The following is a 25,077-nucleotide window of genomic DNA, read 5'->3' as shown; positions in this document are numbered from 1 at the left end:
ATGAGGTCAATTCCTGGAATGGCGGGACTACCTTATGTTGAAAGACTGGAGCGACTGGGCTTGTATACCCTTGAGTTTAGAAGGCTGAGAGGGGATCTGATTGAGACATATAGATTATTAAAGGATTGGACACTCTGGCGGCAGGAAACATGTTTCGGCTGATGGGTGAGTGCCGAACCAGAGGACACAGCTTAAAGATATGGGGTAGACCATTTAGGACAGAGATGAGGAGAAACTTCTTCACCCAGAGAGTGGTGGCTGTGTGGAATGCTCTGCCCCAGAGAGCAGTGGAGGCCCAGTCTCTGGATTCATTTAAGAAAGAGTTGGATAGAGCTCTCAAGGATTGTGGAATCAAGGGTTATGGAGATAAGGCAGGAACAGGATACTGATTAAGGATGATCAGCCACGATCATATTGAATGGTGGTGCAGGCTTGAAGGGCAGAATGGCCTACTCCTGCACCTATTGTCTATTGTCTATTGGAATCAAACCCAGGTCCCTGGTGCTGTGAGGCAGCAGTACTAACCACTGAGCCACTGTGCCACCCAGCTTTTGATGACTAGCTTTCAATTCCAGCTGTCTGGAATTGAAAGCGAGCTAACAGTAATGAAATTGTTGTCAATTGGGAAAAAGCCATCTGGTTCACTTATGTCCTTTAGGGAAGGAAACTTGCACTTCCTTCCTGGACTGCATGTGACTCCAGATTTACAGCAATGTGGGTGATTCTTAACTAATCTCTGAAATGGCCAACAAACCACTTAATTCAAGGGTGATTAGGAAGGTGCAACAAATGCTGGACTCACCAGAAAACCCCCCAGGATAGAATTTTTTTTAAAAATTCCTCTCCTCTGGATTTGAACCAATAATCCAACCTGACATTCCCAAGTATAGCTAAATGAGTTTGGAAAAAATATCAGGCTCCACCCTTTCAGGTAGATGCAACAAATGTAATTATTAAAAGGAAAAATGTGGGATATTTATAGCTCAATCTTGCCAGATGCCATTTAGTGCAGAGAAATGTAAAGGGCAAGGAACAATACAACACAGGAGCAGGTCCTTCGGCCCTGCAAGTCTGCACCAACACATTTTGCCCTTACATACTAAAACTGTCTTCACTTACAGTTACATATTCCTCTATCTCCTTCCTATTCACGTGTTCATCCAGTTGCTTCTTGAATGTTGTTACTCATGTCTGCTTCCACCATCTTCTCTGGCAGCGCATTCAAGAGTTAGCTTTGTAAGGAAGATAACTGGTATAATTTTGACAGAGGTGCAGGAACAGAGAGACGTTGCACTGTGCATGCACATATTTTTGGAGGATCTGTACAAATTGAGGACACTGTTTAAAAAGATCTGCTCAGATCCATGGATTTTATTCATGAAGGAGTAGAGAACAAAACTGAATAATTTATCCTTAACCCTTTTGAAACAATGGTTAGGCCTCAGATGGAGTATTGAGCCCAACACTGAGCACCAAACTTCAGGTAGGCCTTGGAGAGGTGAATGCTGCCAGGGATGGGAACTTCCGGAATCCTGGAATTTATCTCCTGCCTGAATGTACCTGGACTATATGCTATTAGTTGCCTTGTGTGCAGCAGATGCTGTCTGGGATATGAATGGCTGATGGCTCAGTCGCTCACAGTGCCAGGGACCCGGGTCTGATCCCAGCCTCGGGCGACTGACTGTGTGGAGTTTGTACATTCTCCCCGTGTCTGCGTGGGTTTCCTCCGGGTGCACCGGTTTCCTCCCACAGTCCAAAGATATGCAGGTCAGGTGAATTGGCCATGCTAAATTGCCCGTAGTGTTAGGTGCATTAATCATGTGGGAAATGGGTCTGGGTTGGTTACTCTTTTGGAGGGTTAGTGTGGACTTGTTGGGCCAAAGGCTCTGTTTCCATACTGTAGGGAATCTAATCATTAATCAAAAGAGAAAATGCTGGAAAATCTCAACAGGTCTGGCAGCATCTGTAAGGAGAGACAAGAGCTTAAGTTTCAAGTCTAACTGACCCTTTGTCTTATTTCTGATGAAGGGCTTTTGCCCGAAACATCGACTTTCCTGCTCCTCGGATGCTGCTGGGCCTGTTGTGCTTTTCCAGCACCACTCTGATCTAAACTCTGGTTTCCAGTCCTCACTTTTGCCTTGCTGTATAACCAGATCTGAGCTATAACAAACCTTGTGGTATGACTGAAAATAGCAAAGTCTTGATCCAGCTGGATAGGACCTTCTGTGAGATCACACTTCCAATAGTGTGGGTAAAAGAAAAGTCATGTATTTGTCTGTGTGGCTGCTCTCAAGAGGGGAGCAACAACTGGCAATGGTTAATCTGAGGGACAGCATGGCTTATGCAAGGGTTACAGAGTCCTTCATGGAGACCTCAGCCAGTGCAGGAATCAAACCTGCACTGTTGGCATTATTCCAAATTTCAAACCAGCCATCAACCCAACGGAGCTAAATGACTGCCCACTGGTGGGTACAATTTTGCTCTACTTTTTTAAGGAGTGATGGACTTCATTAGAAGCTGTTTACAGAAGGTTCACTTGGCTGATCTTGCGTTAGAGGGTTTGTCTTATCAAGAAAGGTTGGCAAGTTGGACTTGTTCCTGTGGAGTTGAGATCTTACTGAAATGTATAAGACTGTGAGGGGGCTTGACAGGCTAAATGCTGATGGGATGCCTTCTTCTGTGAGGGTATTCAGAGGCAAGAAGAGTAATTTTTATAAAAAGATTTCCCATTTAAGACAGAGTTTAGTACGAATTAGTACTGTTAGCTTCTTTAGAATTCTCTTCCCCAGATTCCTCAGAGCTCCAATCCTTGCAGACAGCAAGATGAACACACTCAGTTTCAGCTCAAAGTAAGTGACCACTCTCAGGTTCATTTCTCAGGGCAACACCTTCACCAGTCAGTGAATATGCCCTAGTTTAAAATTTTAAATAAAGCCCTGCAGTTAACTGTCAGCTATCATTAACCAGTGAGATCTCCATGGCAGGAGAAAGTGAGGACTGCAAATGCTGGAGATCAGAGTCGAGAGTGTGGCGCTGGAAAAGCACAGCAGGTCAGGCAACATCTGAGGAGCAGGAGAAGGGTGATGAAGGGTTTATGCCCAAATGGTCGATTTTCCTGCTCCTTGGATGCTGCCTGACCTGCTGTGCTTTTCCAGCACCACACTCTCTCCTCTGATCACCATGGAAACACTTCGACCAATCAGGTCCACTTGGTCACCAAGCAGCATTTTCCTCTCATACGATATAAATGTTGCTTTCCCCTTACGTTGGTATTCTTGCAAATTGTGCTGCTTAGAGCAAGGTGAAAAGATTTGATAGAATGTGTTTTTCTGGTTAATACTCATATTTATTTATAATTTCTTTGATGCAATAAGGCATGAGGAGAATGGACTCATGACCGAGAAAGGAAGATCTGGAAGGAGTGACCAACACTTTTTTTTAGATTTTTTTTAGATTACATTATAGTGTGAAAACAGGCCCTTCAGCCCAACAAGTCCACACCAACCCGCCGAAGCGCAACCAACTCAGACCCATTCCCCTACATTTACCCCTTCACCTAACACTATGGGCAATTTAGCCTTACCAATTCACCTAACCTGCACTTTTTTTTTGGATTGTGGGAGGAAACCGGAGCCGGAGGAAACCCACGCAGACATGGGGAGAATGTGCAAACTCCACACAGAGAGTTGCCAGAGGTGGGAATTGAACCCGGGTTTCTGGCGCTGTGAGGCAGCAGTGCTAACCACTGTGAGGCAGCAGTGCTAACCACTGTGCCACTGTGCCGCTCACGACCACTGTGCCACCCTGTCGCCCACAACCACTGTGCCACCATGTTGCCCACTTGCTCAAATCGATGGAGTTTATTGAGGGATCAAAGGGCTGGCGAAAGGTGGAGGGAGAGAGGATTAAAAAGAGTTTGGACAGAATAGATGTGGAGAAAATGTTGCCACTGAAGAGCACAGAGTTAAAGTGATTGGCAAAAGAAGTAAAGGCAACTTGATAGATGCGAGTGGTTAGGGTCTGGAGTATATTACCTGAGATCGAAGAGAAAACAGCTTCAATCAAGACGTTCCAAAAGGAATGACTGTGCTGTCTGAAAAAGGAAGAATGTGCAAGTTCACAGGGTAAGGCAGGGAAATGCACGAGTGAATTGCTCATTCAGTGATGGTCCCCCTTCTATGCCATGACCATTCTGTGATTCTGAGGAGCGAACTTAAAAGAGTAGGATCCAGAAAGTTTTGAGAAGATTTGTAGCTCAGGTTGAAGTTCTGGATGTAGGTTTGCTCGCTGAGTTGGTGATGTCATTTCCTGTGGTGACATCATTTCATGTGGTGATGTCATTTCCTGTACTTTTTCTCAAGAGGTGGTAAATGGGATCCAAGTCAATGTGTTTGTTGATAGAGTTCCGGTTGGAATGCCATGCTTTTAGGAATTCTCATGCACGTCTTTGTTTGGCTTGACCTAGGATGGATGTATTGTCCCAGTCAAAGTGGTGTCCTTCCTTGTCCATATGTAAGGATACTTGTGAAAGTGGGTCATGTCGTTTTGTGGCTAGTCGATGTTCACATATCCTGGTGGCTAGCTTTTTTCAATAGTAGGATCCACTTGGCTGATGGCACCACTACCAAATATACTGGGAGGATATACATGGGAGGCTGGGATCAGAGGAATATGGGGTAGGGTGTTGGGAGAGTGTTTGTAGGACTGGAGGAGGTCTCAGCATTAGGGAAGGCGGAGGCTGTGGAGCGATTGGAAGAGGTGGGGAATAGGACAGCGTGGTTCAGAGGGCTGGACGCATGTGATATAGTGTAGAAAATGATTTGGGAATGGAGGTTTTGTTGAGCCAAGGTTTCTGGAGGCCAGAGGATGTTTTCAGGAGCATTGGTGGAATTGATCCCAGATTGAGGAGGGTCTCAGTAGCAAGTTGTCTGAAGATGATGATCTTGGTCTTGCTCATGTTTCACTTGATGATGATGTTGTTGATTGTCCAGCAATCACATCACAGACAAAGAGGAAGATATATCTGCTGTGTTGCTGTCAAGATGTATTGTACCACTGTTCTTTCCCAAGGACCTTGAACCCCTGCTTATCTCTCTTGGTTGTTCCATCCACCTACAAGGGTCAGGAGGCAATAACTTCGTGGTATTACTACTAGACTATTAATCCAGTTAATGATCCAGAGAACCGGGATGAATCCCACCAAGTTAGGTGATGGAAGTGAATTCAATAAAAATAATGACCATTCCCAATACTGGCAAGAGGGGAGGTGATAGCCTAGTGATATTATCAGGGAGAAGATGACATTGGAAAATTTCTGTTGGATGTGGAAGAATCCTTTGGGGCCTTGGGGGATGTGAGAGGGGATGTGGGAGCAGGTTTTGCACTTCCTGCGGTGGCAGAGGAAGGTATCGGGAGTGGGGTGAGAGCTGGTGGTGGTGGGTGGGGGTGGGGTGGGGGGGGGGGCGTGGGTCTGACAAGGGAGTCGCGAAGGGAATGGTCTCTCTGGAATGCTGATAAGGTAGGGAGGGAAATCTGTCCCTCGTGGTGGGGTCTGTTTATAGGTAGCAGAAGTGGCAGAGGATGATGCGATGTATACGGAGGTTGATGGGGTGGAAGGTGAGGACCAGGGGGATCTGTCCTTTTTATGGTTGGAGGGGTGCAGTTGACAGGCGGAGGTGCACGAAGTGGAGGAGATGTGCTGGAGGGCATCGTTGACCACTGGGAAGGAGAAGTTGTGGTCTTTGAAGAAGGAGGCCATCTGGGATTTTCTAAATTGGAATTGGTCATCCTAGGATCATTTGCAGTGGAGGCGGAGGAATTGGGAATAAGGGATGGCATTTTTACAAGAGGCAGGATGGGAGGAGGTGTAGTCCAGGTAGCTATGGGAGTCTGTGGGTTTGTAGTAGATGGTTAGTCAGTCATCAGAGATGGAGATGGAGAGGTCCAGGAAGGGGAGGGAGGTGTCCGAGATGGTTCAGGTGATTTTGAGGTCAGGGTGAAAGGTGTTAGTGAAGTTGATGAACTGTTCAGTCTCCTCATGGGAGCATGAGGTAACACTGATATAGTCATCAATGTAGCGGAGAAAAAGGTGGGGGATGGTGGTGGTGTAGCTACGGAAGATGGACTGTTCCATGTACCCAACGAAGTGGCAGGCATAGCTGGATCCCATGTGGGTGCGCATGGCTACTCCTTTGGTTTGGAGGAAGTGGGAGGACTGGAAGGAGAAGTTGTTGAGGGTGAGGACCAGTTCAGCCAGGCGGATAAGGGTGCCGGTGGAAGGGTACTGGTTGGGACGGCGTGAGAGAAAGAAATGGAGGGCTTGGAGACCTTCGTCATAGCAGATAGATGTGTACAGGAACTGGATGTCCATGGTGAAGATAAGGCATTGGGGGCTGGGGAAACGAGAGACTTGGGGGTGGTGACAGGCGTGGGTGGTGTCCCAAACGTAGCTGGGGAGTTCCTGGACTAAGGGGACAGGATGGTGTAAAGGTATGCAGAGATATGTTCGGTGGGGCAGGAGCAGGCTGAGACAATGAGTCAAATGGGGCAGTCAGGTATGTGAATCTTAGGAAGGAGGTAGAATCGGGTGGTGTGGGGTTCACGAACAATGAGGTTGGAGGCTATGAGTGGGAGATCCCCAGAGGTGATGAGGTTGTAGATGGTCTGGGAGATGATGGTTTGGTAATGGGAGGCGAGGTCGTGAACGAGGGGGCAGTAGGAGGAGGTGTCTGCAAGTTCGTGCCTGGCTTCAGTGGTTAAAGGTCGGTGTGCCAAACTACCACTGCGCCCACCCCCCTTGTCTGCGGGTTTGATGGTGAGGTTGGGGTTGGAGCAGAGGGAGTGGAGCACTGTGCCTTATGAGGGAGGGAGGTTAAAGTGGGTTGGGGGGAGGGGTGGACAGGTTGAGGAGGTCTATCTCACAGCAGCAGTTCGAAAAGAAGAAGTCAAGGGCGGGTAACAGACCAGCACAGGCTGTCCAGGTGGATAGGGTGTGCTGGAGGTGGGAGGAGGGGTCCTCAGTGGGTGGGTGAGATTCTTGATTGAAAAAGTGAGCCCAGAGGTGGAGGTGTCAGAAAACATGTTCGATGTCGCAACGTGTGTCAAACTTGGAGGGATGAAGGGGAGGTATTATCACTTTACTGTTAATCTAATGATGACTAAATTGATGATTGTCTAACAGTTTACCTGATTCACTAATGTCCTTTAGCAAAGGAAACTGCTGGCCTACATGTGAGTCCATACCTGCAGCAATGTGATTGGCACTCTGCACTCTGGGCAGGAAATGCTGTTATAGCCAGTGATATCTCTTGAACAAAAAGAACAAAATCTACATTGTTGGCAACACAAGCTAATTCACCTAATTCCTTTTATGCCTTTACCTTTCACAAACCTGGTGAACCATTCCCTTCTCTCAGACTTGTTTTAGATTAGATTAGATTAGATTACATTACAGTGTGGAAACAGGCCCTTCGGCCCAACAAGTCCACACCGACCTGCAACCCACCCATACCCCTACATTTACCCCTTATCTAACACTACGGGCAATTTAGCATGGCCAATTCACCTGACTTGCACATCTTTGGACTGTGGGAAGAAACCGGAGCACCCGGAGGAAACCCACGCAGACACGGGGAGAATGTACAAACTCCACACAGTCAGTCGCCTGAGGCGGGAATTGAACCCGGGTCTCTGGCACTGTTCCACCGTGCTAACCACTGTGTCACCGTGCCGCCCACTTATCAATCATTTGGTTAATGGCAACAGAAGGTGACTGTGTTTGGCAGTTAATTTCCCTCTGGGTATTTAGGGACGGGCAATAAATGCTGGCCTAGCCATATCCACATCCTGTGAATTAATTTTAAACTAAACCTCTGAGGTAATAAGCTCTGATGACGTGGATTGCTGAAAGATTCATAGCCTGAAGGGCAGTGAGAGCTGTCTCTGGAATTTACATCAAAGCCTGATAAACAAGGACAGCCAGGTACCAATGCTAATGATTCCTCAACAGCTACAGCACAGAAACAGACCCTTCGGTCCAACTTTACTGTTGTTAGAATTCTGAATTGACTCTCAAACTCTTAACATTCGCCTGTACCTGTGTTTTTGATTTTGCCGCTGTTTCTCTATTATTTACTTATCTATACTATTTAACTATTTGATCTGCCTGTATTGCTCGCAAGGCAAAGCTTTTCACTGTGCCACGATACATGTGACAATAAATTCAATTCAATTCAACTCATCCATGTCGACCAGATATCCTAAATTATTGTAGTCCCATTTGCCTGATTTATCTCTGTTTAGTTTTGATTTTCCTTCACAATATGAAAATGCAGAGATTAGCAGTAAATATAAAAGCTCAGAGAGCCGTTGCATAAATAATGGGCCAAATGGCCTCCTCCTATTTCATAACAACTCTGCGATTCAAGGAATTTCAGTTCTGTGGATAGATTGAGGACACTGGGGACTATTTCCCTCTGAGAAGAGCAGCTGAAGAGGAGATTTGATTGAGATGTTCAATACAATGATGGGTCTAGACAGAGCAGATAGCAAGAAGCTGTTACCTTTGATGGAAGAGCCAGAGGACACAGAATTAAGAAGCAATGGAGATCTGAGAAACTAATTGACACAGCAAGTGGTCAGGATCTGAAATACGCAGCCTGAGAATGTGACAGAGGCAGATTCAACTGAGGCTTTGAAAAGAAAATTGGTGTATTCTGTGAAAACAAAGAGCATGTCGGGGTCACAGGGAGAAGGCAGGGGAATGGCACTTGGTGAGCAAGCATAGTCATTGTGTGGTAACAGGACGTTGTGTGTACCTTTAAAATGATGAGAGACACTAAATGTATCAAAAGAAAGCTTTGTTGTTATCACATTACACCATCTACTTCAGAGTTGAAAAGTGTGGCGCTGGAAAAGCACAGCATCCAAAATGTTGACTCTCCTGCTCCTCGGATGCTGCCTGACCTGCAGTGCTTTTCCATCGCCACACTTTTCCACTCTGACTTTCCAACGTCTATAGTCCTCAATTTCTCCTACCATCCACTTTAGGCTCTGTATATTCTGACCACATTACTGTCCAATTATAAATCTATTTCTATTGTAGCTAAATTAAATCAGGGATGAGGGACTTTAGTTACTTGGGTGGACTACTGAAACTTGGATTGTTCTCTCTTCATTAACAGTTTGCATTTATATGGCACCATTTAAATAATAAGATGTATCAAAATGTTTCACAGAAACATTAGGAGAGCATTAGGGTAAATGACCCAAACATTAGGCTAAAGGGTTAGAACTCAGAAGTAGGAAGAGGTTAGGAAGCAATGAACTTTAGGAAAGGAATTCCGGAGCTTAGGGTAGCAGAAGCACGGCTATTAATGTTAGAGGGGTTGAAATCAGAGATGCACCTGCAGCCAGAAACTGAAAAGGGTTCTGAGGCAAGAGGTAATGACACAGGTAGAGAGGGCCTGAGAAGGATTTAAACAAGGAGGAGTATTTTTTAAAATCAAGGTGTTGGTCTTAACACTTCCCCCTGACGTTCAATGGCATTACCATCACTGAATCCCCCACTATCAACATCTTGGGGGTTACCATTCACCACAAACTCAACTGGACTTGTAACATGAACAGAGTGGCTACAAGAGTAGGTCAGAGGCTAGGAATGTGCTGTGAGTAACTCATCTCCTGACACCCCAAGGCACAAAGTAAGAGTGCGATGGGATACTCTTTACTTACCTGGATGGGTGCAGGAGAAAGTGAGGACTGCAGATGCTGGAGATCAGAGTCGAGAGTGTGGTGCTGGAAAAGCACAGCAGGTCAGGCAGCATCCGAGGAGCAGGAAAATTGACCGTTCAGGCACAAGCCCTTCAGGTGCAGCTCCAACAACACTCCAAAAGCTTGACACCATCCAGGACAAAGCTGCCACTTGTTTGGTATCACATCCACAACTATCCACTCCCTCCACCACCGACACTCAGTCCCAGCAATGTGTACCATCTACAAGATGCACTGCAGAAATTCATTGAAGGTGACTACACCTTCCAAACACATACATGCAACAGATACATGGTAACATTGACAACCTACAAAATCTCCTCCAAGCCACTCACTACCCTGACTTGGAAATATATCGTTGTTCCTTCACTCTTGTTGAGTCAAAATCCTGGAATTCCTTACCTAAGGGCATTCGATCTACCTACAACACATGGACTGCAGCTCACCATTAACTCCTCAAGGGCAACTAGGGACCAGCAATAAATGTTGATCAGCCAACAATACCCACATCCTATGAGTGAATTTAAAAAAAAGTTGATTGGTGCATGGAATTTTGCTCCAAGTTAGGACTTAGTTTACTGAGGGTGGATGACTGACCAAGAGAGTGGAGGAGAATTAAGTCCAAAGTAAAGCATGAATGAGGGTTTCAGCAGCTGATGAACAATTAGTTCACTGGTGGAGCTGTTGTAGGCATTATCTTACCATACTCCCAGACAAGGCAAGGTCAGAGAAGCTGGAGAAATTTGATCAAAGTGTAACCAATTATGAAAGCTTTTGATGATGTGGTCAAAGAAAAACAATTGAGTGGTACAAGGACCAGGGCCTTTGATCTTTCCAGCCCACAACAAGCCTCAGAGTTGGGTTGAAGATACAATGGATGGTTGGGAGTAAGTGGTAAGGAAGAACATTTTTACACAGTAAGGGGTAATGACCTGGAACTCATTGTCTATGCAGGGGTTTGGATGAACACTTCACAAGAAGTATTCCCGACTCAGGCGACTGACTGTGTGGAGTTTGCATGTTCTCCCCGTGTCTGTGTGGGTTTCCTCCGGGTGCTCCGGTTTCCTCCCACAGTCCAAAGATGTGCAGGTTAGGTGAATTGGCCATGCTAAATTGCCTGTAGTGTTAGGTAAGGGGTAAATGTAGGGGTATGGGTGGGTTTCGCTTCGGCGGGTCGGTGTGGACTTGTTGGGCCGAAGGGCCTGTTTCCACACTGTAATCTAATCTAATCTAAAAAAAGAATAAACTTACAATGCCACATGGACAGAAGGGTGGAATGTGATTGATTGGATCATTTTACAGAGAGTCAACATGGACTAGATGGGCTGAATGGCCTACTTTGGTACCATAGTGACTCTACAACTGAATGCCAACACTCTGATAAGACTGTTTCAATTTGTGCTCAAGAAGTCATGTAAGATTTGAACAGAATAAAGAAGCAGAAATGATTTCCAATGGTTAAAAGATCAGTGACCAGAGATACAGTTTGAACCTATTTGGTGGAAGCTTTTGTTGTGCAGTGAGTGGTTAGTTTTGGATTGTGCTGATAGGATGGTGAACACAGATTTAATAGGAGTCTGCAAAAGGGAATTGGATAAGCATCCGAAGAGGAAATAATTGCTGGGATTTAGGGAAAGAGCAGACTAACTAGATTGCTTTTCAGAAGGACTGGTATTACCTTGATGGGCAAAATCGCTTTCTTAATGCTCCTTATTCTGTGGTTCTTAGCTATTAAAGAATAGACTTGTATGAAGTTAACTCTTTTTGTGGTATTAGGTAAGTGCCAAAATATATCATGAGTATTTTTAGAATTCAGTTAGAACTTGGAACAGGGCAGATGTACAGGATATTAATTAGGCCACTTTATGAATACTGCATTCGTTCTGGTCTCCCTGCTATGGGAAAGATGTTGTGAAACTTGAAAGGGTTCAGAAATGCTTTACAAGGATGTTGCCAGGACTGGAGGGTTTGACCTATAGGGAGAAGCTGAATAGGCTGGGGTTGTTTTCCCTGGAGCGTCGGAGGCTGAGGGGTGACCTTATAGAGGTTTACAAAATTATGAGGGGCATGGAAAGGGTGAATAGCTAAGGTCTTTTTGTCAGGGTAGGGGAGTCCAAAACTAGAGGGGATAGGTTTAAGGTTTAAGATTTAAAAGGGGCATAAGGGCAACTTTTTCACGCAGAGGGTGGTGCGTGTATGGAATGAGCTGCCAGAGGAAGTGGTGGAGGCTGGTACAATTACAACAGTTAAAAGGCATCTGGATGGATACATGAATAAGAAGGGTTTAGAGAGGTATGGACTAAATGCTGACAAATGGGACTAGATGAATTTAGGATATCTGGTTGGCATGAACAAGTTGGACTGAAGGGTCTGTTTCTGTGTTGTAAATCTCCATGACTCTATGGTCTCTCAAGCCTTCCCCACATTTCCACAATAGGAAGGCTGTTCTGTGATCTAACTCCATACACCTCCCTTTACCCCAAATACTTGGTTAACTGAAATCTAGCAAGCACCGATAGAAAATTAACAATTGGTCGAGTGTCAGTTACCATTTCCGGAACAGAATTCCAGATTTCTTGCTCCCTTTCTATGTCAAAATGTTCCCTTATTTCACTCTGGAAGGGTCTGGCTGTAATATTTAGATCATGTCTCCTAGCCTCTGTTCAAACACCGACTTATATCCATCTAGGTTTAAAAACATTTCCAACTCTGCTTTCAACAGAGTATATTTCAAAACTTCCAGTCACATCTTATATCCTGGATCCCAGTACTTTAACAGTGTTCACGCAGCTCTGACAGTGCCTCAGTGCAAACCCATACAGAAAGATTTTGATTATATAAAGCCTTGTACAGCTTCAGGATGTCCAAAAACAACTTACCGTCACTGTTGTTGTCTGAGTATCACAGCAGCTCTTTCGCACATAGCAAGCTCCTGTGAACAAATAGATCATCTGTTTCTTTTCTTTATCCGATTTATTGGATTAAATATTAGCAATTTTATTGTTAAAAATGTGTCTATCCCAAAATCAAAATGTCAACTCCATGGTGACAGTGAGAAATGAATGTGGCTCTTTAGTCCCAGAGCGCCATAGGCAGTTCTATGCTTAGAGAGAGAGGGATGACTGGTGGTGGATTTAACCTGAGCATGTGAGGTGAGTTGGAATGACAGATCCTTCATGGCCACCTTTAGCCGTGGTGAGAGTTGACCCCTTGCTGTTGGCATCTCTCTGCGTCTCAAACCAGCTGTGCAGCCATGATGGAGCCCAGCTCTAACTCATCACCTCCTCGCTGAACCCTTCCTCCATCTCAGGTTTAGAATGCTTATGGGCATTGGGGCATCACTGTGAAAGAGTGTTCCCTTGAACCCACTTGTTCCCTTTGATCCCTTGAGCCCTAAGAACTATATCTATCTTGTTCTTGAAAAATTTTGACCTTAACCGCTTCATGTGGCAGAGAATTCCACAGGCTCACCACTCTCTGGGTGAAAATAAATTCTCTTCATCCAATATGGCTTGAGCAGATTAATGTGTCCTTCAGCTAAATGCTGGAAAGATTGAAGCCACTGTCCTGATCCAGGCTACACAAACTCTGCCCTAAGATGGAGGAGTTGTTTTTCTCTGAGCATCATGAGTCTTTGGAACTCTCTTCCCAAAGACGCAGGATCATTGAATATTTTCAAGATGAATCTTGACTAATTAGAGAGTCAAAGGTTTAGGCAGGAAGGTCGTAGAGTCAGAGAGATGTACAGCATGGAAACGGACCCTTTGGTTCAACATATCCAATGCCCTAGTCTCTTTTGCTAGCACTTGGCCCACATCCCTCCAAACCCTTCCTATTTATGTACCCATTCAGATGCCTTTTAAATGTTGGAATTGTACTAGCCTCCATCACTTCCTCTGGCAGCTCATTCCATACATGCACCACCCTCTGCATAAAAAAGTTGCCCCTGAGATAGCTTTTAAATCTTGCCCCTCTCATCTAAAATCTATCCCCTCTGGTTTTGGACTCGCTTACCCTGAGGAACAGACCTTGCCTATTTACTTTATCTATATCCCTCATAATTTTGTAAACCTCTATAAGGTCACCCCTCAGCCTCCGACACTCCAGGTAAAACAGCCCCAGCCTATTCAGCTTCTCCCTGTAGCTCAAACCCTCCAACCCTGGCAATGTCCTTGTAAGTCTTTTTTCTGAACCCTTTCATGTTTCACAACATCTTTCTTATAGGAGGGAGACCAGAATTGACATGGATTATTTTTCTTCATTCATGGGAGGAGGACATCGGTGGCTAGGCCAACATTTATTGCCCATCCCAGAGGGTGGTTAAGAGTCAACTGCATTGCTCTGGGTATGGAGTTACATATAGGCCAGACCAGGTTAGGAGGGCAGTTTCCTTTACTGAACCAGATTAGTGAATCAATTTTTTTTTTTCCCGACAGTGATTTCATTTTTATTTATTGAATTCAAATTCCATCATCTGCCAGAGTGATGGGTTCCCAGGACATTACCTGAGTCTCCAGATTAATCTGGATATCAACATACCACCAGGCCATCATTTCCCCATTTGGACAAATGGGGATTGCAGTGAATGGAGGAGCAAACTCAAGATGCCAAATGACCAATCCTGCTCCTAACTCATATGTTTCCATCACAACGAAAGGGGAAGTCACCACAGTCCCAGCGAACCATAGAGCTGCTTTGACCTGAAGATCACCGCACCTCAACCTTTATGGTAACTTTAGCCAGTTCAGAATTGAACCTGTGCTGTTGGTGTTGCACTGCATTGCAAACCAGCCGTTCAGCCGACTGAACTAACCAATCCCCAACTGCTACCCCCACACCCCCTCTGACCACAGTTGAATCAGACTTTGGCCCTCTATCTGACCCCAAGACAACCTTCTGACCATAGATCCAGGCCATCACCAAGAGGGCCTCCTTTGTGTAGTTGGGAAAAAAAATGATGCTGGCCTCCTTGAACAGAGGATCAAATCCAGAGTGCCATGTAACTGGCAATTGTCCTTGGACAATATCAGAAAGTGCATTCTTAATTGGTTTAATGTGAATGAAATTCCTAGCCAGCACAATCCATGACCAGCAGACAAATACGACAAGCTGCTTAATTTAATACCCAGGGCAACAGTTCCAGTTCAATCTCTCTGGAGGTCTAGCAAAGACACAGCTGATGGGATCTGACCCATGTCATCTATTATAAAACAGTGGCTCAGAGAGCTTTGTTCCTCTCAGCTTGAGAATGTGAACCAGTTTTCTCTTGAATTGATCCTCATTCTTGCTTGCATTCCCTTCCCCTTCCTCCTCTCTCCTCATAGCTGCTGCCAACCCTTTCTGTCAGTAATCCTGAAAGTTACATTTGCTGCTTAAACCCCCTTTTTCTCACTATCCTGCTCAAGTAAAAAGTGAACAGAAAAATGCACAATTTTTTTTAATTCCTCTCTAATTCTCCTTCGCTACTTTTGATCACTGTCTTCGTAGCTCAGTCCTTCTTTAGTGTGAACCAAGAACACTTCGTCAGATGCTTATACCATTAGCATTGTTTGATATCCAAATGATTTTCTAATCCTCCCAACCATCCTGCTTTGGGTGGGAGTCTCCTGAGCACTACTTTGTGGAAACTTGGAGTTTGGACCAGTTTGTGTCTGAACCCTACCACTGTGGTAAATTTGCTGAGTCTCTTTCAACAGCACCTTCCAAATTCTCCACCATTTCTATTCAGAAGGGCAAGGTCAGCAGTTCCATGGGAACACCACTGCCTGCAACATCCCTTTCAATCCACACACTATCCTGATTTGGGAATGTATAAATGATCCTTCAGTGTTGCTGGGCCCAAATCCTAGACGTCCCCCTCTTTTCCATGGATGTACGTACACCACCTGGATTGTAGCTACTGGCAGGTCACCACCAGCTTCAAGAGCGATTACAGTGAGGCAATAAATGCTGGCCTGGACGGTGAACACTCCGTTGAGTGAACTAATACATTGAAAAAGGCACATTTTGTCAAAGCTATTTGTCTTGCTCTCATCAGGATAGCTTGCAAGGATTATCAAAGTAAAGGGCAAGCAAATAACATTTATACTGTATAGCTGGAGAACACTGATTGACTGGAAGTAGACATTGATTTGTGGAAGTGTGGCTATGGAGAATACACCAGTTAGCAATGACTGACAATTAACTGCCAAGCTCTGTTGATATTTTGAACCAGGCAGGTTGACTCTGATTTGTCTGAGAAATGAACCAGTGAACGGCTTCCAGCCATTTTGTTGAGTTGAAACAGGCGCAGTGTGTGTACATGTGAAACAGGCGCAGTGTGTGTACGTGTGAAACAGGCGCAGTGTGTGTATGTGTGAAACAGGCGCAGTGTATGTACATGTGAAACAGGCGCAGTGTGTGTACATGTGAAACAGGCGCAGTGTGTGTACATGTTCCTTCTGTCTGTAAACAGAATTCTGTGTGTTAGGGAAGCTCAGTTTTAAAGTGGAGGTTGGGAGGTTTCTCATCACCAATGGTGTAAAATGTTATGGAGCTCAATGGGATAAATACCTTACTCTTGTCCCAACGTTCCTCTATTCCTATTAAAATATGTAGCTTTTAGTACGTGCAAGTGCATCACACTGAGAATCCACCTGACAATTCTAACAACATTTAAAAGACATTTGGATAGACACATGAATAGGAAGGGTTTGGAAGGATATAGGTCAAATGCATGCAGATGGGACTAGTTTAGTTTGGAAACCTGGTTGGCATGGACTGGTTGGATCTGAAGGGTCTGTTTCCGTGCGGTAAGATTCTAAGGTTGGCAGTGTAATTCTTCACACACTCAGGACTATTTTGCAAATGCTATCCAGTCAAGGGATCACATCAGATGTCAGATTCTAGTATTGTGTATTTTGTATGTGTAGTTGGATACAGTCAGAACTTTGCTTGTTGTGAGCAGCCAAATCAACAAGCTGTTGATACTTTCTACTAGTCTTTGTGACATACAGCTTACATACCGAGCATCATACCTGTATGGGTCACACATCTGTGTGATGGGCAGATTGTCTTTTTGACTTAATGGTGTTAGTGCTGAATAACACTTGAGGTGTTGCCCCTGTAATTATCCTGTTAGCAGTGTGCCACTGTCCCTTTAATTAACTGTAAACACTGTAGTGCTGTCCCTTTATTTAGTTGGGAGCAGTGTTTTTTAATCCACACGTGGGATGTAGCTATCGCTGCTGGCCAGCAATAAATGTCCATCGCCAGTTGCCCTTGAGAAGGTGGAGTTGGTGCTGGCTCTTTAATTACCCTCCGAACAATGTGCTGACCCTTTATTATCCTATGAACACTGTGGCGCTATCCTGTGAGCTGTGTGGCACAGTCCCTTTAATTAACCCTGAGCTGTGTGGAACTGTCCCTTTAATTAACCCTGAGCTGTGTGGCACAGTTCCTTTTAATTAACCCTGAGCTGTGTGGAACTGTCCCTTTAATTAACCCTGAGCTGTGTGGCACAGTTCCTTTTAATTAACCCTGAGCTGTGTGGTACTGTCCCTTTAATTAATCCTGAGCTATGTGGAACTGTCCTTTTAATTAACCCTGAGCTGTGTGATACAATTCCTTTTAATTAACCCTGAGCTGTGTGGAACTGTCCCTTTAATTAACCCTGAGCTGTGTGGTACAATTCCTTTTAATTAACCCTGAGCTGTGTGGAACTGTCCCTTTAATTAACCCTGAGCTTTGTGGAACTGTCCCTTTAATTAACCCTGAGCTGTGTGGTACTGTCCCTTTAATTAATCCTGAGCTATGTGGAACTGTCCTTTTAATTAACCCTGAGCTGTGTGGTACAATTCCTTTTAATTAACCCTGAGCTGTGTGGAACTGTCCCTTTAATTAACCCTGAGCAGTGTGGCACAGTTCCTTTTAATTAATCCTGAGCTGTGTGGTATTGTCCCTTTAATTAACCCTGAGCTATGTGGAACTGTCCCTTTAATTAACCCTGAGCTGTGTGGTACAATTCCTTTTAATTAACCCTGAGCTATGTGGAACTGTCCATTTAATTAACCCTGAGCTGTGTGGTACAATTCCTTTTAATTAACCGTTTGGTACTGTCCTTTTAATTAACCATGAGGTGTGGAACTGTCCCTTTAATTAACCCTGACCTGTGTTGGATAGTCTGTTTAATTCACCCTAGTTGTGTGGTAGAGTCACTTTAAAACTGACCTGTGTGGGACAGTCCCTTTAATTAACCCTGAGCTGTGTGGGACAGTCCCTTTAATTAACCCTGAGCTGTGTGTTATGGTCCCTTTAATTAACCCTGAGCTGTGTGGGACAGTCTCTTTAATTAACCCTGAGCTGTGTGTTATGGTCTCTTTAATTAACCCCGAGCTGTGTGGGACAGTCCCTTTAATTAACCCTGAGCTGTGCAATACTGTCCCTTTAATTAACCCTGAACCGTTTGGTACTGTCCTTTTAATTAACCATGAGGTGTGGTACTGTCCATTTCATTAACCCTGAGCTGTGTGCGACTGTGCCTTTAATTAACCCTGAGCTATGTGCGACTGTGCCTTTAATTAACCCTGAGCTGTGTGGGAATGTGCCTTTAATTGCTGAGGGAGATCAAGGTGCAGGCAGGAAGACTTATGTAGTCTTTTTGTTTAACATTCTCAATCTTCCAGGTTGTCACAGTTTTTTTCAAGCTCTGTCTTTGTTGATTAACGTTGGTCACATGAGGACTAATTTTAGGAAATAGAGTGAAGTGTCCTCCCAGCAGCTGCTTTGCAGAGGAGTTGCTTGTTAACATTAAACCTTGTGCTCTGTCTTTCTGGGTGATGCTCACCACCCACACTCGTGTGCTGGCAAAACAAAACAGGCTGTCAAACTGTGTTGACCTTTCAGCTTGCCCACATTATGATGATCTGCCCACACGCTACAGCTCCACCACCCATCAATGATAGGATCAGATTCTTCTCTTGACAGTTTGCTGTCAGTCCAGGGGGTGGCACTCTTATCTCTGAGTCAGCAAGTGTGGGTTTCACCTCCCAAAGACCTGAGCGCAGAAATCACACCCGACACGCCCGGCTGAGGGAGTGCTACCCTGTCAGAGGCACCACCTTTCAGATGAGAAGTTAGATTGAGGCCCAGTCTGTTCTGTTCAGGGCGAGGTGTGAGATTCTGTGTGAAATGTGGGTGGCACGGTGGCACAGCGGTTAGCACTGTTGCCTCACAGTGCCAGAGACCCGGGTCCAATTCCTGCCTCAGGCAACTGTTTGTGTGGAGTTTGCAAGTTCTCCCTGTGTCTGCGTGGGTTTCCTCCGGGTGCTCCGGTTTCCTCCCAAAGTCCAAAAATGTGCAGGTTAGGTGAATTGGCCATGCTAAATTTCCCGTAGTGTTAGGTGAAGGGGTAAATCTAGGGGAATGGGTCTGGGTGGGTTGCTGTTCGCAGGGTCGATATGGACTTGTTGGGCCGAAGGGCCTGTTTCCACACAGTAAGTAATCTAAAGTATTTTATCTAATCTAAAAACTGTGATGTGGAGGTTCCGGTGTTGGATTGCCTCAGGTGGCTGTACTTGTGGAGTTAGCATGTTCTCCCGTGCCTGTGTGGGTTTCCTCCGGGTGCTCCAGTTTCCTCCCACAATCAAAAGATGTGCAGGTCAGGTGGATTAACCATGGGAAATGCATGGGTAGGTGGATGGTATTCTCTTTGGAGGGTTGGCGTGGACCTGATGAGCTGAATGGTCTGCTTCCATACTGTAGGGGTTCTTTGATTGCCGTGGAGTCACATGTAGTCCAGACCAGGTGAGGATGGCAGACTTCCTTACCCGAAGGGGATTAGTGAACCAGATGGGTTTTTTCTGATAATCGACAAATGGTCATTATTAGACACTTACTTCCAGATGTTTGTTGAACTCAAGTTTCACCACCTACCATGGCAGGATTTGAACCTGTGTCCCCAGAACATTACTCTGTGTTTCTGGGATAATGCTCCAGCAATAATATTATTAGGCCATTGCTTCCCCATATCCTTAAATTGTGACGTTTGGTTCTGAACTCCCCAATCATCCTTCCTGTGTTTACCCTGTCTCATCCTGTTAGAATTTTCTAGGTTTCTGTGAGATTCTGCCCTCCATTCTTCAAAACCTCACTGGTTACAGTACTAATTGATCCAGTCTGTCTGCACTAGTCAGTCCTGATCTCAGGAATCAGTCTGGAATTAATCAGTCTGAGAATTCTCTCGATGTTTGGTTCCAAGTCTGAAACAACCAGGTTATGCCTTAGTGCTCGGTGTGTAACACCGGGTGGCGCTGAGATGGTTTTCCAAATGCACAAGCCAGACTTGACATCTCCCCCTTGGAATCCATCTCAAGAAAATAACAAGCACACTCCCACAGCATTCCTGTTGGATGCTGTCATAGTTGAGCCCACGTAGGCCCCTCTCCTGATTACCACCCAAGCGTGGTTTTTCAGCAGAACGTGCAAAGAGTTGCAGTGCCCAATAACTCCCCCCGACCTGACACACTCCACTTCCATAGACATGAGCTGTCAGGCCAATTATAGCTCCCTCCTTTTCAAACAGCTGCAGCCACCAACATAACACAAGATTGGAACCTTTTCAGCTGTAGATATCAATGCCGTATATTAGATACAGAAGAGGGAGGTGACAGAATTGTTATGGCACAGAAGGAGACCCTTTGGCCCATCATGTTCTATTACCCAGTGTCGATTCCACACGAGGGTTGATGGATTGATTCGGGGAGATTGAAAAGGAGATAGCATATTGGTCTGTAGAAGGACATTGTAGGCTGCATGGGGTTATATTTTTTTCCTCAAACAGCTGCTAATTTTGTTGGATCTTCCCCTCAGTTTTTTGTGTAGGTACGTTAAGCTCTGTGTTTGCAATGGCTGGAGAGGCAGTCACTGGCCTACTCATGGCTGCTCCAGGGAAGGAGCTCACCACCATGTCTTATTTTTTGGACCTCACATCAGCGGATGTGGAAACAGTTGCGTTGTGGACCAAGGATGGCAGGGTGGGCGGATCAGTGGCCGAAATATCACCAGCGGGGGAAGGCTTCCATGAAGAATTTAGCAGCTCACCTGCCTGGAATGGTGGAGTCCATGAAGAGCCAAAACTTTCCTCAGGTGAGATTTCCTGTAAAGGTCTATGTTACAAAGTGTGCAGGTGTCATGGCTCTTACCTGCTTGGCATTCACATTCACCAGGAGAATAGTTGGGTGAATGAAACAACATCCTTTCTGATATTTGCTCTTTGGAGATGGGTGTTGCTGGCTGGGTCAGTATTTATTGTCTATCCCTAGTTGCCCCTTGAGAAGGCGGTGGTGAGCTGCCATCTTGAACCACTGCAGTCCTTGTGCTGTAGGTAGCTCACAATGCCCTTAAGAAGGGAATTCTAGGAATTTGACCCAACGACACTGTAGGAATGCTGACACATGAGTGGCTTAGAGGGGGTGCATCTTCTGCCCCTCCCTTTCTAGTTAGAAATGGTCATTGGTTTGGAGGTTGCTAAGGAGGTTTCATAAGTTACTCTAAGTACAAGTTATTGAGTGTTGGGGGGGTGGTGGGGAAAGTGCCAGTCAACCAGATTGTTTAATTCTGAATGGTAAAAACAAGGACTGCAGATGCTGGAAACCAGAGTCGACATTAGAGTGGTGCTGGAAAAGCACAGAAGGTCAGGCAGCATCTAAGGAGCAGGAAAATCGATGTTTCGGGTCTGAATGGTACTGACTCTCCTGAATTTGGATGGGGCTGCACCCATCCAGGCAAGTGGGGAATATTCCATGAACTCCTGACTTGTGCCTTTCAGATGGTGTACAGGCTTTCGGGAGTCATGAGGTGAGTTACTTGCTGCAGGATTACTAGTTTCTGGCCTGTTCTCGTATCCACTCTTGTTGTATGGCTAATCCAATTCAGCTTTTGATCAATGGTAAGCCTGCCCCCAGGATGTTGACAGAGGGGCATTCAGTACTGTTGTTACCATTGGATGTCAACAAGAGGTGGTTAGACTCTGAAATGTTGGAGATGTTCATTGCTTGGAATTTGTCAAGCCTCTTGAGTGTTGTTGGAGCTGCACTCAGCCCCAGGCAAATGGGGAAGATTTTATCACACTCCTGACATGTGTCTTGTAGATGGTGGACAGGGCAATATGCAGAGCTCCAGCTCCTGTGCAAAGTGCTGGGGGGTGGATTTGTCCTTCAGGACTCTACACCTTGTGACCGCCTTCGTGGAGGCAAAAGCACTATTTCAGTTTTGCTTTCTTCGGGGCTTCCCGAGTATCTCGATTGAATTGTTCTGAGAAATTGTTTCTCTATCGAAAACAACCCCATCGCATTATTCTGGTTTCTCATTGTGTGATACTTAGATAAGCTTCTTAGGAAAATAAGGCCCTACTGGCATCTTATCCTTACTCGATCCTCATCTTTAGTGCAACAAGTAGATGCTGTAAACAAAGAAAAGCATTGAACTGCCCAGTCACAACTAAGGACAATTGACCTACATTTATATACTGGGACCTCTGTGCGACCAATTGGAGCTTAAGGACTTGGTTGCTATGGCTATAAGACTATAAGGAATACGAATAGGAGTAGGCCATTTGGCGCCTTGAGCCTGCTCCTCCATTCATTAGGATCAAGGGTTCTGGGTAATCCAAGATGGAGGATGGGAAAAAATTGTAGTTGTAACAGCTGCTCCTTTTTAAGGTATTTTAGATGTTGGAGGTGATTTCCTCGAATTCCAGGAGCAGCAATTATTGTTTCATATGCTGTTGCATTGTTTTGGAACTTTGGAGAAAAATTTGTCAAAACAATGGTACCTTTAAAAGGGAGAAAGACAGACAAAGGCAGTGAGAACATGGTCTGTAAGGGGGTGAGAGAGAAAGAAACCTACACTGCTAACTGACACAGCAGTGAATCTGCACAGTTACTGCCTTTGCTGTTTGAATTCATGTATTGCTGGACATTGGAATGTGTCTGGGAAAAATTCACAAACAGTGAAATTCACAACTAATCTTCGAGGATCACAGCATAGAAACAGATAAGTGAATAATTTTAAGTATATCCATGCTGTAAATTTACAATAGTGAGTAGAGTGGGTTTTTTCTTGATTATATGTTTTTATTGGGATCTGTCTCTTGATTAAATTTTCAAAATATAAGCCATAAGTATTAAGTTAGCCTGGAGCAGTGTTTTAGAACATAGAACATAGAAGAATACAGCGCAGTACAGGCCCTTTGGCCCTCAATGTTGCGCCGATCCAAGCCCACCTAACCTACACTAGCCCACTATCCTCCATATGCCTATCCAATGCCCGCTTAAATGCCCATAAAGAGGGAGAGTCCACCACTGCTACTGGCAGTGCATTCCATGAACTCACGACTCGCTGAGTAAAGAACCTACCCCTAACATCTGTCCTATACCTACCACACCTTAATTTAAAGCTATGCCCCCTCGTAATAGCTGACTCCATACGTGGAAAAATGTTCTCACGGTCAACCCTATCTAAACCCCTAATCATCTTGTACACCTCTATCAAGTCACCCCTAAACCTTCTTTTCTCCAATGAAAACAACCCCAAGTGCCTCAGCCTTTCCTCATACGATCTTCCTACCATACCAGGCAACATCCTGGTAAACTTCCTCTGCACCCGTTCCAGTGCCGCCACATCCTTCCTATAGTATGGCGACAAAAACTGCACACAATACTCCAGATGCGGCCACACCAGAGTCTTATACAACTGCAACATGATCTCAGGACTCCGGAACTCAATTCCTCTACCAATAAAAGCCAGTTGCCCATATGCCTTCTTCACCGCACTATTTACCTGGGTGGCAACTTTCAAAGATCTGTTTATATGGACACCAAGATCCCTCTGCTCATCCACACTACCAAGTATCCGACCATTAGCCCAGTACCCCATCTTTTTGTTACTCTTACCAAAGTGAATCACCTCACACTTAGCTACATTGAACTCCATTTGCCACCTTTCTGCCCAGTTCTGCAGCTTATCTATATCCCGCTGTAACCTGCCACATCCTTCCTCACTGTCAACAACTCCACCGACTTTCGTATCATCCGCAAACTTGCTCACCCAACCTTCTAGCCCCTCCTCCAGGTCATTTATAAAAATGACAAACAGCAATGGTCCCAAAACAGATCCTTGCGGAACACCATTAGTAACAGCACTCCAAGATTAACCTTTACCATCAATTACTACCCTCTGTCTTCTTCCAGCCAGCCAATTCCTAATCCAAACTTCCAACTCCTTTTGTCGAGCAATAAGACAGTGCTATTTTTTGGATCTGTAGATTGGAAGGAGAAAAATGGCCTTTAGTAGAGTGATATGCTCTTGTTGGATGTGGGAGTTTCAAGAGGGTTTATAGGTTACTGTGGAATATATCTGCAATAAATGTCGTTGGTTGTGAATCCTGTCAGATCGAATGGATCGATTAGAGTGACAGTTAGAGGCAATAAGGAATTTGCAAGAGCTGGGGGTGTGATGGATGGCAGTTCTTGGAAGGGAGAAATGCCAGGGATACAGTCAGGTAGATGGGTTAACCTGACTAGGTAGGCAGGTAATACAGGAGTCTTCTGTGGCTATCCCCACTTCCAACAAGTATGCTGTTTTGGATCAGATCTGAATCAGAAGGGGACTAATTTACTGGCAGGGAGATTTGGTAGAGCTGCTTAGGTGAATGTAAAAGAATAGGGGGGGGCGCTGGGGTTTGGCACCCAGGGAGATAGTGTGCAAAGAGATCAATCTGAGACTGGTACAGTTGAGAAAAGAAGTGAGTCAAACAATCAGGACAGGCAGGAACAAAGCAGAGAACAGGGTAGGACTGATAAATTAAACTGCATTTATTATAATGCAAGAGACCATGGTTAGGACAATGGGACTGGGATATCATAGAAATTACAGAAATGAGGCTCAGGGATGGACAGGACTGGCAGCTTAATGTTCCAGGATACAAAATGCTACAGGAAGGACAGAAAGGGAGGCAAGAGAGGAGGGGGAGTGGTATTTTTGATAAGGGATAGCATAACAGATGTATGCAGAGAGGATATTCCTGGAAATACATCCAGGGAAGTTATTTGGGTGGAACTGAGAAATAAGAAAGGGATGGTCATCTTATTGTGATTGTATTATATACCACCCCCCCCCCCCCCCCCCCTCCCAATAGTCAACGGGAAATTGAGAAGCAAATTTGTAAGGAGATTTCAATTATCTGAAAGAATAATAGGGTGGTTATGGTCAGAAATTTTAACTTTCCAAACATAGACTGGGACGGCCATAGTGTTAAGGGTTTAGATG

At 45.0% G+C, this 25,077-nt stretch overlaps 1 protein-coding gene across 2 annotated transcripts in view; it reads left to right on the top strand.

The window, feature by feature from the left end:
* Positions 1 to 25,077, top strand: part of podxl2 (podocalyxin-like 2) — a 59,395-nt gene that overhangs the window by 5,722 nt on the left and 28,596 nt on the right. Inside the window, exon 2 of one of the 2 annotated variants that reach the window (XM_043707600.1) lies at positions 20,620 to 20,895. The exons of the other annotated variant lie outside the window; for it this stretch is intronic. Coding sequence (XP_043563535.1) covers positions 20,620 to 20,895 — 276 coding nt within the window. The remainder of the gene's footprint in view (positions 1 to 20,619; positions 20,896 to 25,077) is intronic. 2 annotated transcript variants of the gene reach the window in all.

The sequence above is a fragment of the Chiloscyllium plagiosum genome, chromosome 18 (assembly GCF_004010195.1).
Source record: "Chiloscyllium plagiosum isolate BGI_BamShark_2017 chromosome 18, ASM401019v2, whole genome shotgun sequence".
NCBI lineage: Eukaryota > Metazoa > Chordata > Chondrichthyes > Orectolobiformes > Hemiscylliidae > Chiloscyllium > Chiloscyllium plagiosum.
The sequence above is the reverse complement of the archived record's forward strand: the minus strand, read 5'-3'. Positions and strand labels throughout refer to the sequence as shown.